General features: G+C 39.4%; 1 protein-coding gene across 1 annotated transcript; it reads left to right on the forward strand.

The window, feature by feature from the left end:
- Positions 1 to 4,468: 4,468 nt before the first annotated feature.
- On the forward strand, positions 4,469 to 14,159 carry SNRNP27 (small nuclear ribonucleoprotein U4/U6.U5 subunit 27). Its single transcript, XM_011219308.3, has 6 exons — positions 4,469 to 4,622; positions 5,648 to 5,768; positions 6,624 to 6,736; positions 7,999 to 8,078; positions 12,153 to 12,217; positions 13,206 to 14,159. The coding sequence occupies exons 1-6, from the start codon at positions 4,589 to 4,591 to the stop codon at positions 13,258 to 13,260; spliced, it is 468 nt and encodes a 155-aa protein (XP_011217610.1). The 5' UTR covers positions 4,469 to 4,588; the 3' UTR covers positions 13,261 to 14,159.
- The last annotated feature ends 6,401 nt before the right edge of the window (positions 14,160 to 20,560 follow it).

Below are 20,560 nucleotides of genomic sequence, written 5' to 3' on the forward strand. Positions count from 1 at the left end.
GAGTCTCATGCTAAATTATTAAAGAGGAATATGAACATACCTTTTTTTTTTAATGAATTTGCCTTGAAACTTAGCAAGGTACAGGCAAAATTAAATGAATAGTCACTAGCTTTTAATTAAGTGTTCAGTGGCTAACATTTTATCACATTTTAAGTCTTTCAATGGGATTACCATTATATATGAATAATTTTCAATATCAAGTGCAAAAGTGAGGTTACTTAGGGTCACTGTGGCTATTTTTTTAAGTTTTTATTTAAATTCAAGTTAACAGGTAGCATAGTACTGGTTTCAGGAGTAGAATTTAGCGATTCATCGCTTAGATATATAACACCCAGTGCTCATCCCATTTTTAAGGGCTTGAACTCAAGACTCAGATCAAGACCTGAGCTGAGATCAAGAGTCACCTGCTTAACTGACTGAGCCGCCCAGGAGTCCTTGTGGCTATTTAAATTTAAGTTAATTAAGATTAAATAAAAGTTAAAATTTATTTCCTCAGTCATACTAGGCACATTGTACTTAGTAACCACATGTAACTAGTGGCTACAGTATTGGACAGTGCAGATAGAGAATATTTCCATCGTTGCAGAAAGTTCTGTTGAACAGTTGGTCCAGAACACTGAACTGTTAATGTTGAAACTATGTCAAAAGTTACATTTCCTTAAAGATGAATCCATGTTAATAATAGATAGTAGAGCCCGTGGTGCCAATGGTAGATCAAGTACTTGAAATGATAATGTTGATTCATAATTTCAAGTGATGTGGACCTAAAAAACAAAAGACATAGTACAGTTCCTCCTTAGCCAGAGACTTTGACATTTTTCCCAGGGTCCAGCTGCAGGGGTCTAAAAGCAAAAAGCCTCAAACATCATCAATCACTGTTAACTAAAGTTCAGACTGCATCTAATTCAGCGGGGAGATTACTGACTCAACAGCATGCTCCCACATGTAATGATAAAGTAAGATACTTTTGTAAAAGGTGGTGATATTTTAAAAAATAGGACTAGCAAATTAAAGTTTAACCAAGGCTAGAGAATAGTACATTTGCGGACAATCACAGATTGTTAATGTTGGTTCTTATGTAAGGTATATATATACTTTAAATACAGTTTGCCTTTATTGAAAAACTATTGATTGGTTGGGGAGGGAACTTAAAAACAAGTGTGATCACAAGTGCTGACCCATCCTACTTGAATTACATTAAAATGGAATAAGGGTACCTCAAACTATTTATCAGAAATATAAAGGATTTTCTTCCAGATGCAGTGCTGAAAGATATACAGTGCTAGATAACCTACATCCTGAGAGAAGGCAATTTGATCAGTAAGTAAGGAAGCCTTAGCAGAACTCAATTTCTGTCCCACATTTTAAAAAGGAAGGAGACCTCTGGAGACCCACAATTTCTTTTCCCAGAGAAGGTTTAATCTCCTTTAGGGAATTTATTCCTTTGGTTTTTCCCTTTCTCTTCTGTATCTTTTTTTTTCTCTATACTGACTCATTCACACCAATATTTAAATGTGCTTAGGTTTCTCACATCTTTGAAAAACCTTCAAACATTTACCTCCACCCATTGCCATATTTTGCCCTGCATCAGTTAAACATCCCCTAAGGGTTCCAAATTCTGTCTCCACTTCAAAACCCATGCACAACTCAACTCCACTAAAACTTCGGAGTCAAAAAAGACTTTGTTGCTAAATTATATAGGTTAGATGTGTTGTTTTCATTCTTTTTAACTAACACTTAAAATTTACCACTTTATCCTCCTTAAAAAGCAGCCTTCTCTTAAACTTCTCTGACATCACACTCACCCAGTTCATTCTGTTTCTCTGCGCAGCCCTTAGTCTCCTTTTGGTGACTCATCTTAGTCTCCTCTGGCTGTCTCCAGGCCCTTTTCTGTGTGAAGCTTGCACCAGGTGATATCATGCACTCAGGTGGCTTCAAATGAACATCCATATTCTGATGATTTTTTTAAAGATTTTATTTATTTATTTGAGAGAGCATGAGTAAGGGGGAGAGACGGAGGAAGAAGCAGACGCCCTACTGAGCAGGGAGCCCAACATAGGGCTCGATCCCAGGGCCCCGGGATCATGACCTGACCTGAAGGCAGATGCTTAACCGACTGAGCCACCCAGGCACCCCTCTGATGATTTATTTTTTGTAGTTCCAGCCTGGATCTCTCTAATGACCTTCAGATACACATCTAGTTGGCATCTCCTCCTGAGTGTTCAAAGTGGCACCTCAAATTAGCATGTCCAGATCTGAACATCATCTTTCTGAATTTATCATATATGTCTTATCTTAGCAAGTGATGCTACCATCTAGCTATCCAGTTTAACAAGCCAGAAACCTGGATGTCATTCTTGAATCTTCTAATCCCCTCATCATCTGCATCCAAAAATCACCAAGTTTTTCCTATTTTAGCAACTATTTCTCAAACTCAGCCACTTTCCACCTTACCTACTGATACCATTCTAGTACATGCCGCTGTAAGTTCCAATCTAGATTATTTCAGCTTCCTTTTATATTCCCCCTCTAGTCAAGTATCCACATCAAGTGTTCTCTGAATAAACTCAAATCTGATTCCCTCCCATCCGTAAAAGCCCTCAAAAACTCCCTAATGCCTTTGCCTCAGGATAACTCTTTACCATAGTTTACAAGCCTATTCCAGCCTTTATATTTCCTCTCCCTTGCCTCTGACCCTCACACATTCAGGCTCCTCTACCTGGACAATCCCTTCCATCTCTCCCTACAACTGCCACCCCATTTCTCCTGGCTAATTTCTACACCTTCTTAAGGTCTTGTTTGGACATTATTTCCTCTTAGAAACTTCTTGACAATCCTCCCCCTCGAAACCAGTTAGGGACCTGTCCTGTGCCCTCACAATAATCTAATTCTTCCCCTTTCAATGCACTTGCACGCTGTTTACTTGTGTGTTTCCCTCGCTGGACTGCAAGCTACTCAAGAGCAGACTTGTGTCTTTTTCACTGATTAATCCTCTGGTATATAGGTGTGCAATAAATGTTTGTGTGAAAACTGTTAGTCATGCCTTTTTGTTTATTTTTTGATGTTTTGTCATCTGGGGCCTTGCTGAGACTGCCCTTCCCAGGGCTAACTGTTCCTAGGTACAGCAAATGTCTCTCTTTCTAGCCTATAAAAGCCCAAACCCTCCAACCACCTTCTTTATCAAACTTTCACAAGCCAAGGCCATATTGCTCTGCTCTAATGACCCCAGGGCCAGGTACCAAACAACTCAGGATAGCCCCTACGTCCCAAAGCCCACTGAAATTTTTCTAACTAATCTCAAATCTCTTAGCTCAGGGCACCTGGGTGGCTCAGTCAGTTAAGCATCCAATTTGATTTTGGCTCAGGTCATGATGTCAGTGCTGTGAGATGCGTCAGGCTCAGCTGGGTGTTAGGCACCAAGCCTGCTTGAGATTCTCCCTCTCCCTCTCTAAAAAACAAAACCTCTTATACTTACCCTGCCTCTGCTATTCCTGCCTGAAAAAACCACAATAAAGACTCTCACCGATGCTTTTCCCTTGCTCCTGGCTCCTGACCCACCCTAGTTCTTCCCTGTGTGGACATAAACTTTGTGTATTCTATGTCTAGAATTGATTTGGTATAAAATATTTTATGCATGTGGGCAAGAACTGGAAAGAAAAATGGGAAAATGAGAACTGTCTTGGGGTGGAGGGTATACAGCTTTTTCCAGACCTTTATATAATATCAAGTAGCACATTTTAAAGCCCTTCGTGGACACAGAAGATGGGGAAGCCACCGGGAAAGTGAGGTTAGAAGAGCGGAGGTGAGAACTCTGTTCTCACCAGACTCTTGTTACCAAAGTGGCAGGGTTTTTGGTTTTGGGGTTTTTTTTTTTTTCTACTCCTTACCATTTGCCAAATAACGAAACAGTATTTGAGGGCAAGCAGGTAATTTATTCAATAGCTAGAGAATAGAGAAGGGGAGCTCATGCTCTAAAGGCACCTTTTTCCTATTAGGTCTCATGTCAGGGTTTTATGTGGTTAAGGTAATTAAGGGGCTGGTAAGCAAGCGTACCTCGGGGCTTTCGGGGGTAGAGGAGACTTCTCAGAATGAGAGTGCCAATTCTTTTCTTCCCTTAAATCGGTGCAGTCAGATCTATCACGGCACCGGTAGCTGTATTTTTTGTTACTACAATTAGATAACAATGATTCGGAGGCCAAGTGGAGGGTTAGCACGGCGGCTGAACTGGACCAAACGTATGGAAAACTGGGTCATGGGGGGCTTGTTTGGAGTCTATGGCTTCTGGTATCTGGCTGTAGTTTCTGGTGGCAAGCAGCATCTGCAAGCAGGACCCGAAACCTGGGCTATGTGGCTTGTATGGAGCTTGTTACGGGGTCTCTGGTGACAACGTCTGGTCTCGGAAGCGCAGGCACCCGGGCAGGCTGCACGATTCTAGGCAGTGTCAGTGCAGCCTCCCTTCTTTAGAAGCCGGAACCCTCCGGAGTCGTTTCTACGTTTTCCAGTCGGCGGTGAAAGCTCAGTACCCGGCCTTCCCGGAAGTTGTTGCACAGTCGTTTCCGGGGCAGGGTGAGATAGAGGAAGATTCCGAATGGGTCGCAGCCGCAGCCGCTCCCCACGGAGGGGTGAGTCCAGAGGGAATTTGGCTGGTCTGGGGCTTGGTCGGAGGTGTGGCCCCTTCCTTTTACTCACCCCATGTACGAGCGCAGCAGAGAGAAGGGCCCTTTTCTCCTGCGGAGAAGAGTGGGGTTGGATGGGGAGGGGGGGGACGAAGACCTGAGCCCGGTACTCTTAAGCCCTCCGGTTTGAAGGCAGTTTTCCCTTCTCTAAGTTAGAGTTTTGCGGACTCTTTGTGAGCCTCATACAATACCTTGTTATACTTGTGACTGAGGGATTTAGAATCAGACCATGGTTCCCTCACTTAATTTCTGGTGGCCTTGTGCAAGTTATCCAGCCCTTCTGAGACCGAATTCCCGTAATTAGGCATTGCGGGGTAGTACTACTTATCATTAAAAACTGATGTGAGAATTAATGTCACATTCCATAACACTGAGCATGTGGTAATGGCTAGTTCTTGAATGCTCAATGTTAGTTTCCTTACCAGTTTATATAATAGGAAAATCGATATTTAGAATTTTGCGTCCGGGGAGCTCAGCTTGTTATATCTTTTGGCACCCACCCCATAAATGAGGCAGTGGGATGTAAAGAACAGGACTTCGATAAAGAGATCTAACTTAGACCCTCGATTCTTCCTCCTTTGGTTAGTTTTTATCACCTTCCACTAGTCCAGACTTGATTTTTTAAAAAGTTGAATGAGGCCACGATCTACATATGGTTATTGAGCACTTAAAATGTGCTCAATCAGAATTAGGAAATGCTGTTTAAGTGTAGAATACACTCCAGGTTTCCTGTTAAATACCAAAAAAAGTAATATCTCAGTGATTTTTATATCGAGTACATGGCGAAATGTTAATGGTTGGAATATATCGGGTCAAGTAACAATGTTAAAATTAATTCTACCTGTGTCTTTTTACTTTTTTTAATATGACTACTAGAAATGGCTGGCATTATATTTCCATCGGACGGCGCAGCTCTAGATATTTGAGGTAATATTTTGCCTCCGCAAAAAGATTTTGTGTGTTTGTATTAGAGCGCAGGCGGTCCCGGTCCACATCCCGTGAGCGAGAACGCAGGCGCCGAGAAAGGTCCCGGTCCCGGGAGAGAGATCGGCGAAGGAGCCGCTCTCGATCCCCGCACAGAAGACGTTCCAGGTGAGTGCAGAAAAAAAACAAAAAAACCCAGAAGTTTTACCACAAGTCGCAAAGAAACTAGTCTCTGCCCTTAATTTTGTTTTTATCACAAGGTATTTACAGTTTCCTGAAATGAGGGAAACTTGAGCCGGCCTTATTTTAGACCCAACATTTCCAGTGGTAAAATGAGGTTAATCTCACTCTCTATGCCATAGGGTTGCCTTGAGGAGGCAATGAGAAATAATACATGAAAAACACTAGCGTGGTGCTGGGCAGGAGTAGGAAATAAGGGTTTTGTATTTTGGGAGTTTTTTGGTTTTTTTTTTAAGATTTCGTTTTTATAAGTAAATCTCTATACCCAATGTGGGGCTCCAACTCACAATCCTGAGATCAAGAGTCACATGCTCCACAGACTGAGCCAGCCAGGTGCCCCTGTTTTGTTTTTACTAACTTTTTGGTGATGAAGGTTTACTCAAATATATAAACAAGAATGTGAGACCTTGAAAGAACCCTAGAAATTGACTCTTGATTTTTAGTATCATTTGCTGTTTAAGTTAACTTTCTGTGTATCTGTAATTGTTAGAAACTTTTCTTTTTCTGCCTTACAAAAAATTTTTTTAGCCCTAGCTGTACTGAGACTGATGATTAAAGCAACAAATTATATCTTTGTTTTTGTTTTCGTTTTTGTTTTTTTTAACAGTCAGGGCCTAGGCAGAACCTTCTTCCTTGTTCTGCTATTGAGAATGGACTCCTGGTTCTCTGGAGCCTGGCTTTTGTTCAGCCTTTACCTTTTAGGAGCTCATGTATATCTTTGCCAGTCAACACAAGTCACCAGTTATGTCTTTGCTTCTGATATCTTTACTTATTAAATATTAGATCCCCAAGACGACATAGATCCACATCTCCTTCTCCTTCTCGACTGAAAGAAAGAAGAGATGAGGAAAAGAAAGAAACAAAAGAAACAAAGAGCAAAGAACGCCAGATTACTGGTAATGTTATTAGATAAATAACTGTAGGAAAAATACAGCCTGTTCATATAACTGTAGTCATGATAAAATTATAAAAGTATAATTTGGGGACATTTAAATATTAAATTTTTTATAGTGTTCATTGCATATGGTTTTGAGATTTTGTTGTCATTGTACCTTAGTGAGTTGCTGGTTATCTGTGGTGCTCTGGATATAAGAAGGACAGTTAAAAACATGAGAATATTCTATTTTGGAAGTACCTTCAAAACTAGTGTAGTATCTGATATTAAAAGTGGTCCTGCCCAAAGACTCCAAGCATGTCCTTTTAAGCAGTCTCTTCTGATGGAGGATGGAGAGCATATTCCCTCCATGCATCTTAAGTTACATTGTGTCCAAACTGAAGAGGAATTTTTTCCAATTTCCAAGTCTTTAGCTGATTGTTTTGTGTGTTCTTTGCTGCCGAGGTGGAATAACTGTTTTTCTTTAAAAGATTTTATGTATTTTTTTTGAGAGAGAGATAGCAAGCGAGAACACGAGGAGAGAAGAGGGGAGAGGCAGAAGCAGACTCCCCGCCGAGTAGGGAGCCCGATGTGGGGCTCAATCCCAGGACCCTGAGACCATGACCTGAGCCAAAGACAGATGCTTACTCAGCTGAACCATCCAGGAGTCCTGGAGTAACTATTAATCTATTGCCAGCTCTCTTTTTATTCAGGTCATGTCCCATGTCGTTGTCCCCCACCCCTGGGTACAGAAGTAGGGCTTTCCTATGAAACCTTTCCTAAGCTGAAATGGCATAAAGCAAGAGTATCCCATGCTTTCTGAAAATTTGTGGTATGCTACTTTGCTTTTACAAAAGACCTACATTAGTACAGTAATTGCTTTTTTCTTAAAAGTAAAAATCCTCTTCAGATTTCTTTTGGTTAGCAAAAAAAGTACTAATGTACGTCTTTTTTTTTTTTTCTTTTAAAGATTTAATTTATTTTGAGAGAGAGAGGGCGCTCAAGCGAGCACAAGCGGGGAGGGGCTGAGGGAGAGGGAGAAAGAATCTGAAGCAAACTCCACACTGAACACAGAGCCCAATATGGAGCTCAGTCCCACAACTACGAGATCATGACCTGAGCCAAAACCAAGGATTGGATGCTTAACTGACTAAGCCACCCAGGTGCCCCTAATGTAGGTCTTTTCTAAAAGCAAAGTGGTGTACCACAAGCTTTGGGAAGGTGGGATGCCAATACATAATAGAGTTTTAAAATTTTTTTTTATTTTTGTGTTGTTTTTTGCAGAGGAGGACTTAGAGGGCAAAACAGAGGAAGAAATAGAAATGATGAAGTTAATGGGATTTGCCTCTTTTGACTCCACGAAAGTAAGTAAAACACATAGCCAGTTAAAATTCTGATTTTTTGAATTAATCCATTATTACTGTCACATTTTTCCATATTCTTTTACAATTGCTTGTAATGTCTTCCATTCATACGAGTTTTTTCCTTTAGAATACATGAAGTGTCTGTGTGAAGGGCATTGAGAACACAGAGAAGGAAGCACTGAGCCGCCATTAGAATTCAGGGAGTGTTTGCCTGATGTTTCAGTTTGATTTTCAAGGTGATCAGATGAAGAGGAGGAAGATCATTTGAAGAAGAGGGAAGAGCTCATGAAAATGCCGTGTAGGCATGAAGGAGCATAGTGTATTGCGGGAATTTCAAATTCAGTGACTGGTAAAGGGGTACTGATGGACTAGTGACTAAGAATGAGGCTAGAAAGCAGGATAGGAAGCAAATTGTGGAAGGTTTTGATACTCTTAGCCATGCTAAGGAATTTAGAGTTGATTCGTTAGGCGTTGAGGAGAGGAAGCAATGATTTTTAAGTAGGATCATATGTGCATTTAGAAAGATGAGCCAGGACAACATGGAGAACAGATGGGAGACAGGTTAGATTGAAGGCAGGGAGAACTGCTGGGTCATGCAAGTGAAAGATGACGAAGGCCTGAACTGAGGCCAGAATATTCAGTCCACTCAGGAGCCAGAGTTGGTGGTAGTGATGGTGGTAGAAGTGGGAGTGAGTAGTCAGTGATGACTCCAAAATGACAGGCTGAAAGACGGGGGGATAGGGTTAACCAAGAAGAGGTTCTGGGAAGGGGAAGTGCTGTTAAACAAGAATGAAGTTCAGCTGCAGAGAAAGATAACATTGGGTAGCTGTATACATATCTCGTAGCTCAGAAGGGGGGATATGGGAAAGTGAATGCCTGATCATAATCCTGAAGAGAATAAGGAAGTGGGGAAGGAAAAAGAGGGGGATTTGTGGAGAAGAAGATGAAGAGAAGGGATTATTGGGGGGGGGGAGTAGAAAGAGATAGGGAGATGGGATAGAGAAATGGGGGAGGGGAGATGGAGAGAGGATGTGGAAAGAGAGAAGGGATAGAGGGAGCTAGTAAGAATGGAGAGAGGGAGAGTATGTGTGGAAAGAATATATAATCTCTTTAAGAATATGGTTTAAAAACAGTCTCTAGAATTTTAAGTCCATTTAGTTTTGTAAATGGTATTGAGATTTTTAAGAAAAACTGTCAAAAATAATCCACCTCCCCTAACCTTGTGAATGGAATGGGGTAATCTCAAATGCTGTAAAAGTTTCTTTCTGATGGTTGTGATTGTGTAGGGCTCACATGGTTTTAAAATGACAGTGTGGGGCGCCTGGGTGGCACAGCGGTTAAGCATCTGCCTTCGGCTCAGGGCGTGATCCCGGCGTTGTGGGATCGGGCCCCACATCAGGCTCCTCTGCTGGGAGCCTGCTTCTTCCTCTCCCTCCCCTTGCTTGTGTTCCCTCTCTCGCTGGCTGTCTCTATCTCTGTCAAATAAATAAATAATATCTTTAAAAAAAAAAAAATAAAATAAAATAAAATGACAGTGTATAACCTAAGAGGAATACTGATGCATGACTGTTTTGAGGTATGAAAATTATGAGCTCTTGTTCTCACAAATGGTTATATACCCCATTTTGGAATTTAATGCAGTTTATGTATCAGTTTTCTTCCTTGAGTACACCAAATCCTTATTTGTCTTTCCAAAGAATATTTTATAAGTGAAGTAGTTTATTAATATGTACACTGGGTGAACAAAAATACCTCCAGAGTAAAGCAACTGTAATTTTACTGTTTTTAGAAGAATAGGGAGGGAACCCATCAGAATTATTTTGGGGGGTGGGGCTGGGCAGTGGTTTTACTATTGCCTGAAGTTAAATTTGAAATTCTGAGAATCAGGTGTAAAAATGGAGCCATACTTTTAACTGTAGTCTGTCCTGAAGGTGTTTGTTTGTAAAGGAAAAAAATAGGTGAGAATTCATAGATCCCATAAAAATTAAGGAGTACCATGAGAACAAATGATGTCAGTTGTTTTCTTAAGGACATCTACAAGGATGTTAATTTAGTTTGTATGCAGTTGGCTTCATGGCCATTAGTTATAAAGCCTCTCGGTTCATTTGCTTTTCAGTAATGTGTATCTTGTGATATTTCATCATAGATCTGTGGTGGTACATTTTCATGTGCCAACGTAGTCACTTATTTTCCCTTCCATTTTCACATTCTAGAACATTTCAAAGTTTGGTTATGTTTATTAATGGATAATTTTCTATTTCAGCCTGTAAATCAAAACAGGCTAATAATACATAATTCTGCAAATAGTTTTAAAAAACCAGTAATCCTTTAGGAATTGAACCTAATAAAGTGGTTAGCATCATTTACTTTTTTTTCTGAGACAGTCTTTCCAAATCATGTCTACTTCCTATTCTTGGGAGGGCAAAATTATACACTTACCCAGTATTCTACTCTCTGCCCCCCCCCACAATGTAGTGAAAACAGGAATAGAAAAGTCAGACCACATACATTTTTTTTTTTAAGATATTCATTTTTGGAGCAAGTGCGAGCAGGGGGAGGGTCAAAGGGAGAGAGAAAAAGAATCTCCAGCAGACCCTCTGCTGAGCTCGGAGCCTGACGCAGGGCTCAGTCCCACAACCTCCAGATCATGACCTGAGCTGAAATCAAGAGTCAGACATTTGACCAACTGAGCCACCCAGGTGCCCCCAAATATATTTATTTTAGCTCCACCTCAAATATGCACCTTACCTGTGCATGCCTTTAGGGTAGTGGATAAGAATCCTTTTTTTTACCCTAATACAGATATCTAGTAAGTGCGCTATGCAGATATACTCCCATGAGTAGTAATGGGGGAGGGAGGGAGGGAATTGAGGTCACACGTGTGTGTGTGTGTGTGTGTGTGAGAGAGAGAGAGAGAGCGAGAGAGAGAAAGAGATGGCATTAATCGGTGGAGTTCATATATTTAACAGTCGATTTCTGAGCACCTGCAAGTTCAGTGGCTTAGGATGTGAGAATGCAAAGGTGACTCACATCCATATCCCTCTATCAAGAAGCTTTCAGTCTTGGGGAAGTAACATCATGTATATACATTATGATAATGCAAGGTACAAAATGGAAGGTATTATGAGGGAAACACAGTTAACATTCTGTGGAGGGGTAGAGGGTGCTTTCCGGCAGCTGAACCACTTGAATTGGCCCTTGAATGATGGATAAGACCAGATGGTTGGGGTTCTTTGATGGGGGTTGAGAAAGCAGTTTAGACATGAGGAATAGCAAATGATGAATTAACTTGGCCAAATCAAAAGACCCATAAAGGAATTAGTGAGAAAGAGGGTAGATGCCACATAAGAAAAGCTAAAATAAAAGAGACACATAACAGTAGCATCTGTTATTCTGTATTCTGATTTTTTTAAAGATTTATTTATTTATTTCAGGGAGGGGAGGTTGGGAAGAGGGGCAGAGGGAGAGAGAATCCCAAGTAGACCCCCAGCTGAGTGTGGAGCCCCATGCAGTGCTTCATCTCACTACCCTGAGGTCATGACCTGAGCCGAAACCAAGAGTCGTATCCTCAGTCGACTGAGCTACCCAGGCGCCCCTGTATTCTGATTCTTGGTTTAAAAATCAAAATTTCAAGGACTGTGCAAGAAACGAGATCTGAATGAATGGTGACTGTTCCAGCTGTGATTTGCGAATGCTATGAGCTAAGGTCTAAGTTAAATTTTTCTAGAGAAAATAACTGGTATTTGATTTCAAAGAATTTTTGGACCAAAAAAGGTTAGGATCTGCTACCCTATTTATCTGCATGCCTTGCACATAAATATATATACCAGTTCGTACCATGAATGTTTGTTGCCTTGAATATTTGAATATGTTAGATTATGTGTGACTGTAAAAATGGGAACAGAGTTGTAATACTTGGGAGTTCATGGAATATCATCAGTATCTGAAAATTTTCTCATTGGGCTTCCTCATTCTTAAATTGCCATTTAAGTATGTCTATAGGATCTAGCTCTTTGATCAAGGCATTTAATATATCTTTCCCATTTTTTATATTTGTTTATTGCTTTTCTCTAGGGGAAGAAGGTGGATGGCTCTGTAAATGCCTATGCCATAAATGTGTCTCAGAAGAGGAAGTACAGGTATGCTTAGCCCCCATTATGTTTGAACTAATGATATAAATTAGGTGCTTGGGAAAGAATTTATTTATGAGATCGTTGTGTTTGTAGGAAATGTAGCAGTTTCCATATAGTCCCTTGTTTTGATCTTCTTTGCTTATATTCTGCTGTGTTAAAATAATTTCCAATTTACATGTGAACTAATAACTATTATAGAGAAGGGTAGTTGGCTTAAATCTTTTAAAGCTCAACAGAGTTCTTTCTTCAAAACAGCATAATTTCAAGTCTCTAGGCTTTAATTTCATTGCATTATAGGTTTAAATTAGATCCATCCTGAATTATTTACCTAGAGTGATTGTGTAAGGATTTCAACTGTAAATATATTTTTCTGTTAGGTATATTAAGTATAAGTATATTAAGGCATATTTTATTCATAGCACAGAAAAAACCTGAAATCTCAGTAAATTCCTAATGAATTGGAAAGTCAAGACATCTTCAAACATGCCTTTCTGTCAATTTTTACCACTGATAAAAGACTAATACTCCAATTAATTTAGAATATGTATAATGTGATCTGAGAATGCTGTGAGTTAAGGTGAGGACCAGAATCATCATTAACAGTCCTTTGTAAAATTATTTTCAAAGAAAGTCTTATGAGGAGAACTAGTACAATATGCGATCGGATTTACTTGATGAGTACCTATTTTAGAGCTCTTCTCTATTTCCTTATTGTTACCTATGAATATGGATTTTCAGCTTTTTTTTAAGTCTGTAGAATCTTTCCAAATAATTTAGAAAGCATATTTCCATACTTCTATTTGGATTTTAAAGAAATCCCAAAGGCTTTAGGTTATTTTGAAAGTGAAATAGTATTTTTAATGTGCATTAAATAACCATGAATACTTTTTACCCTAGTTTTTGCCAGTTAAAAATGGTTTATATAATTATTTTTTTATAAGAGGAGTCCAGAATTTTTTTTTAATAAACAATGAGTTTTCTCTTCTCATCATAGGCAGTACATGAATCGAAAAGGCGGATTCAACAGACCTTTGGATTTCATTGCATGAGAATTGAAATGTTAAAGAATGATTTTTTTCCCCTTACCTTGTTCAGAAGAGTGGATTTTGTATCTCATATTTAATATGCACAAAAAACAGGATCACAGTCCTTTCTTCTTATAAAGTAAGAAAATTTTATTTATGATGTATGCAGTTCACTTACCCTGACTCACAAAAAGGAAAGTTAAATACTGCATTTTTTTCTTTTAGGAAGTATCATTTGGGGCAATCATCAACCCCATTTTTTTGTTCTTACTGTGGAAGCTGTATATGTTTTCTTCTTGGAAGCTCGTTAGGACTTTTTAAAACACATAAAAGTAATTTGGATGTAAGTTTCTCAAATAAAGCAATATTTCTACCCTTTTGTATTTGATAAATATTTGTATTGCTATATAAAATGTCCCCCTACACAGTTTTTTTTCTACATAGGTTTAGATTTCATTACTAATTTATAGATAACTGGATTTTTGTATCTTCTGTGGCTTTTTCCCCCAAATATTTCCCCCATTTAGTGTTTTTCCCCATCTTAAAAGCAATATATACATATTATATAAAAACTTGGGAGAAACCAAAAAGTGAAAAAAAAAAAAGCAAAAAATCACCTATAATCTACCCCAGAAACAATCAATAGTTTGGTATATATCTTTCCAGCCTCCCATGATGTATTTATTACCCCCACTCATTATATTAGAATTTATATGCTGTTCTCTTTTGCTGATCTTTTTTCTCCAATGTGCTGTGAACAGTTTTTAATACTCTTTTACATGTTCTTTAGAAACTTAACTTTTAGTTAAGTTTAGCTACTTGGTTGTACCATAATTTATTAACTAATCTTTTATGAGCAAACATTGGCTTCCCTCCCATGACTTGTTGTTTTAATTAAAACTGTGAGTAGTATCTCTGTTACATATATCTTTTTGTTCTTGTTGCATTATTTCCTCAGGTTCCATTCTTAGATGTGGCATTGCTGGGTGAGATAAAGGGGTGTGTTTATGTGTCTTAAGGCTTTTGATACATGTATGGCCAGAAGGGTAACAACCAACTCTCACCAGTAAAGTGTGAGCATTCTTTTTTTTTTTTTTTTTTAAAGATTTTATTTATTTATTCGACAGAGATAGAGACAGCCAAGCGAGAGAGGGAACACAAGCAGGGGGAGTGGGAGAAGAAGAAGCAGGCTCATAGCGGAGGAGCCCAATGTGGGGCTCGATCCCATAACGCCGGGATCACGCCCTGAGCCGAAGGCAGACGCTTAACTGCTGTGCCGCCCAGGCGCCCCAAGTGTGAGCATTCTGATTTCATGTATGTGAACCAATGTCAGGTGTAATACTTTTTTTTAATTTCTCATCTGGTGCATAAAATAGCATTCGGTTTTAATTTGTTCAGTTTCTAAGGATGATGAACATTTAAAAAATGTGTTAGCCATATATATATATTCTTGTGAAATGCTAATTCCAAATCTTGGATCCACTTGTCTTTTGGCAAGCTTTTCTTTTTCTTAGTTGAGGGAAGCCTTTTTTATATTGAAGATAACAACCACTACTCATTCTGTTTCATATCTTGCTGATATTTGAGGCTCTGTGGTTAGATTTTATTTTACTTTATTTTTGAGTAAGTAATACAAACACAGAACAAAGGATATATAGTGAAAGCTGTGCATCCTTTCAGAGATATTCCATATATACACAAACATATATGTGTACATGTCTTTATTATTCAAATGTAAGCAGACTCTACACACTATTCAGCACCTGTCCTTTTTTTATTTACTAGTACATCTTATGATTGTTTCTTTTTCTTTTCTTTTTTTTAAGTAGGCTTCACACCTAGCATGGAGTCCAGTGCAGGGCTTGAACTCACAGCCCTGAGATCAAGACCTGAGCTGAGATCAAGAGTCATACAGTTAACCAACTGATGTACCCAAGTGCCCCGAGATTGTTTCTTATCAGTACATGTAAAACTGCCTCTATTTATTAAGGGCAGCAGTTACAGTTCCTTAAAGGATGGACTGTAAGTTAATAGTCCTTATTGATGGGCACTCATTTTTTTTAAGTCTTTCACTATTTTTAAAAATTTTGGGGCACCTGGCTGGCTCATTCATTGGAGCATGTGACTCTTGATCTTGGGGTTATGAATTAGAGCCCCACATTAGGTATAGAGATTACTTTAAAAAAATAAAGTCTTTAAAAAAAGAATTCTACAATCACTATCCTTATATGGAAATGATTTTACAAGCATTTTTAGCTGGATTTTAAATCCTTATTGCATCTGAATTTGGCCACCTATTGTAGTTCTTTAGAAACTTTCCTGGCAGATTCATTTCCTATAAAGAAGATAATAGTGGTGTGACTGCATTGCATAATAATACAGTGCACAGAGCACCTTGGTTTATTTAGACCTTGTGAGATAGAGCAGGTACTATTAGCTCCATTTCCCAGATGAAAAAGCTGAAGCTATTCAGACCGTAAAAGCAGAAAATAGTGGGATTTATGCTACATCAGTTGCACAACTTGTAGTACCCATTGCACAAGTGTCACTGCCCCCAGGTGACATTATTTTGCTTGGCGTTTTTGCCAACTGAGCTGCATGTCTCTAAATTACCCAGATAAGGCCTATTCTGACCCCATTTGTGCACACTTAAGGAAGGCAGATCCAACTGTGGTTTTAATAAGGAAGCTAAAACTTCTGGGATAATATAATACAGTCAAGATCAAATTATAGATTTTTGGATTGTCATTTTAGTGTGGTGTTAATAGAGATTTGACTCGAGATCCTCAAAGCAGCATACTTTATAAAGAAATATCATGAGAATACCTTGTAGGTCAATAGGTTTGCTCTCCATGAGCTAACACCAAGAAATGAAGAGGAAGACATCTGAAAAGCCAGAGATAAGACACCTACGATCCTAAAGGAAGTCTTGTTTTTGTTTGTTTATTTTTTTTAAGATTTTTTATTTATTTTAAGAGATAGAGCATGAGCAAGGGAGAGGAGCAGAGGGAGAGGGCGAAGCAGACTCTGCTGAGTGCAGAGCCCAACACAGGACTCAGTCTCACGATTCTGAGATCATGACCTGAGCCAAAATCAAGAGTCGGATGCTGAAGTAACTGAGCCACCCAGGCGCCCTGGGAAGTCCTGGTTTAAAGGAAGTTTTATCCATCAGATCATCTGGTTCCGTAAGAACAAATATGGAGTATCTTTGTCTTCCTCTAATAAGCTGCTATGTCTCAGACATAAATTGTACCGTGTCTTCTGTTTCTAAGTATCTAAATGTTGGAGTGCTCTGGGGTTTCATTCCTGGACTCTCCTTTCTCTTCCTTAGTGAGTCTTCAGTGTGGCTTCGGACATCTTCCGCCATGGCTCTCAAATTTATACTTCCAGCCTGGCCATTTTACTGAATTGCAGACTTGTGCAATTGTGCAATTATGTGCCTAGATTATTAGGCACCTCAAAGTTAAGGTTGGCTGAGTTGTCATTTCCCTGCCCAATCTTCTCTGACGCTTTCCCCATCTCAGTAAATGACCCATCCTTTCACTCCTTTGCTCAGACCAAAATCTTTAGGGTCATTCTTGACTCCTCTTTTTCTCATACCCCACATTCATTAGCAAACTTTTTGGCTGTAACCTCAGAGTATATTTTGAATCCAGCTGCTGCTTTTTTCCCCAGGGTTACTGAGGTATAATTAACATATAAAATTTTAAGATATTTAAAGTATGGGGCACCTGGGTGGCACAGTCGTTAAGCGTCTGCCTTCGGCTCAGGGCGTGATCCCGGTGCTCTGGGATCAAGCCCCACATCAGGCTCCTCTGCTAGGAGCCTGCTTCTTCCTCTCCCACCCCCTGCTTGTGTTCCTTCTCTCGCTGGCTGTCTCTCTCTGTTAAATAAATAAATAAAATCTTTAAAAAAAAAAAAGATATTTAAAGTATACATCATGGTGATTTGATAGACATTGAATCTCTGACCACTTACCTCCTAAACTAACATAAGTCATCTCTCTTGCTTGGACTGCTGCAGTAGCCTCTCTTGCTGCCTTAGTTTACTCTCCACCCAGCAGCAGAGGTGAACCTTTTAAAATGTGCATCAGGTCATGATTTCAGCTCAGGTTATGATCTCAGTGTCATGAGATCGAGTCCAGCATCAGGCTCCACACTGCAGAGACTGCTTGGAATTCTCTCTTTCCCTCTGTCATCCCGCCCCCATGCACTCACTCTCACTCACTCTCTCTCTCTCTCTCACTAAAATAAATAAGAAATCTTTTTAAAAATGGAATAAAGTACAGTCCTTACTGTAGTGTTCAACCCTGTACAGTCTGAACTCTGGCTTCCCACGGTTTCACCCCCTTCGCTGCTGCCTTTAGCCATGCTGCTAACTTTGCTGTTCCCTTGAGAACATGTGTGAATCTACCTCAAGAGTCTTCCCACTTGCTCTTCCTTCTGGAATGTTCCATCCTACTCCCGACTTCCACCCCGATTTGCATGGGTAGCTTTATGTCTCTGCTCAAAATAAGGTCATTCCTGACCATCCTACTCAAAATAGCAACCCTGCTTCCCTCTCTATGCCTTTACCCTGCTTCACTTTTAACATTTAAAAAATTGAGATAAAATTCACACACCATAAAATTCACCCTTTTACAGTGGTACCATTTCAGTGGGTTTTCGTTTATTCAGTTATTTTTTTTAATATGTTATTTATTTGAGAGAGATAGAGAGAGCATGAGCGGGAAGGAGGGGGAGAAGCAGACTCCTCACTGAGCAGGGAGCCGGACGCAGGGCTCGATCCCAGGACCCCAGGATCATGACCCCAGCCAAAGACAGATGCTTAACTGACAGAGCCACCCAGGCACCCCTCAGTTTTTTTCTTTTTTTTAAGATTTTATTTATTTATTTGAGAGAGAGCACAAGCAGAAGGAGAGGCTGAGGGAGAGGGAGAAGCAGGCTCCCCGCTGAGCAGGGAGCCTGATGCGGGGCTCGATCCCAGGACCCTGGGACCATGACCTGAGCCACCCAGATGCCCCTAGTATATTCAGTATATTCAGTTATATATCACCACTATCTAATTCCAAAATACTCTCATCACTCCAAAGAGTCCCCATACCCAGTTAACAGTCACTCTTCATCCCTCCCTGCCACCCTCATTCCCCACCCCTGAAATCACTAATGCACATTTTGTCTCTAAAGATGTTCCTATTCTAGACATTTCATATAAATAGAATCATACAGTATATGGCCTTTTATATCTGGCTTCTTTCACTTAACATAATGTTTTCAAGGTTTGTTCATATTGTAGCATGTGTCAGTACTTCGTTCCTTTTTTATGGTCAATTAATAGTCTGTGAATCTAACACATTTTTATAATTCATCAGTTGATGGGCATTTGTATTTCACTTTCTGGCTTTTATAAAGAATGCTATGAACATTAGTATACAAGTTTTTGTATGAACATATTTTCAGTTCTCTTGGGTATATGACTAGGAGTGAATTGCTGGCTCATACATTAATGTTTGACTTTTTGAGGCACTGTCAAACTGTCTTCAAAACCAGCTGCACTATTTTACATTCCCACCAGCATATGTGAAGCTTCTAGTTTCTTCATATGGTCTGCAAAGTTTCCTTTTCCTAATAGCAATTATCACTGCCTGACATACTGTGTTCATTTACTACAATCTGGTTCTTCCACTAGACGTCCAGCTCTGAGAACTGGGGCTTCTGTCTTGTTTAATACTGTAGCCCCAGCACCACACAGTGCCTGGCACAGAGTAAAGCACCCAAAAATATCTGCTCAATCCATGAAGATAGTTCAGTAACCTTTTTTTCACGTAACCACTTCCTTTGATCTTTATGTTAACCTTTAGTTACCCAAGTAATAAATGGACACATTTTTCCTGTAAAAATTTTAAAACATCATGACAAAGCTAAACCCCTTTTGAACAGTACCTACAGTCCTGGTCCTGTTACCGCTTCTTCACTTTGAATCCTTCGCAGTGTATCCTTCCAGACCTTTGCCTATGTACCTACGTATGTCACCAAGTTGCAAACGAGCAAAGTACATGGTTTGGGCTTTTTTTTTTTTTCCATAAATAATATGCTATAGGAACATTTTACAGCTTGTTTACTCAATACTACCTTGGAGATCTTTCCATGCCAATATATATACCTCTCCTTTTTTAACTGCTACCATAGTGTTTTCTGGAATGTACTACCACTGGTTGTTTAGCTATTGCTGTTTTTAAAATTACAAATATTCGAGTAACTCATTTTTGGAAAGCAGCATTTTTAAAGGTTTTTAAAGCTTATATCATTATACTAGATCACCCAATAATACCATGATAACAGAGCATCCAAAGTAGCCACAAAGAAGGGGATCAGTATTAGAAAGTAGCAAATTTCGGTCCTGATTCTTATACTTCAAAGAATAAAATCAATTCCTCAGAAACAAAATTCATTTTAATGTCATAGTGGTTAGCTGTCAAGTTCAGTTACAAATAGGGTTGTTTTTTTTTTTAATTCTCACAGTTTGGAACTTTTTAGGCATTTAAGGGTTTTAATACAATAGTAGTCTTCCTGCCATGAGGGATTCACTGAAGAGGCCTCTCTCTATCACAGTTCCCATAGCATTTAATGAACCTGCCATTTGGCATTGCCATTTATATGCCTTCCTGGAACATAAGCCCCGCAAAGGAAGGAGGCTGGGTCTTAGCCTTCTAAAAGATGCAGTAAAGATTATAACAAGTATAGTATCTTCTGTGTTTATGCTTCCCCATTTTCAGCATTTTCTTCCTCCTTCCCAATTCTATTAGTTTATCTTGCTGCCTGCTTAAAAATGTGAACTATTTTTGGACAGCCCATATTCATGCATAACTTTTTATTTAAAATTCTGGTCACAGAATTTAGGTTCAAACATTCTGAAATTCCCATTTTTTATTTTTGGGTTTGTGCCTAGTGGTCAGTGCTTTTATAATGCCTTTGAGGCACTAGGTGCTATACTTTGTTTTAGGATTTTTACTTCTTTCTTAAAAACCTGTACTTTTAGGGGCACCTGGGTGGCACAGCGGTTAAGCGTCTGCTTTTGGCTCAGGGCGTGATTCCGGCGTTATGGGATCGAGCCCCACATCAGGCTCTTCCCTATAAGCCTGCTTCTTCCTCTCCCACTCCCCCTGCTTGTGTTCCCTCTCTCGCTGGCTGTCTCTATCTCTGTCGAATAAATAAATAAAATCTTTTTAAAAAAAAACCTGTACTTTTAGATTATCTTAACTAGACATTGTGTACATTTGTGTAAAATATCTAGAAAAACAAAACAAAATCATTGTTTTATACTA

This window comes from Ailuropoda melanoleuca, chromosome 4, assembly GCF_002007445.2.
Source record: "Ailuropoda melanoleuca isolate Jingjing chromosome 4, ASM200744v2, whole genome shotgun sequence".
NCBI lineage: Eukaryota > Metazoa > Chordata > Mammalia > Carnivora > Ursidae > Ailuropoda > Ailuropoda melanoleuca.

Coding starts and splice junctions, on each gene's coding strand:
- SNRNP27 (XM_011219308.3), top strand. CDS start 4,589: ATGGGTCGCAGCCGCAGCCGCTCCCCACGGAGGG. Junction 6,737..7,998: donor CAAAGAACGCCAGATTACTG/GTAATGTTATTA, acceptor TGTTTTTTGCAG/AGGAGGACTTAGAGGGCAAA. Junction 12,218..13,205: donor TCTCAGAAGAGGAAGTACAG/GTATGCTTAGCC, acceptor TTCTCATCATAG/GCAGTACATGAATCGAAAAG.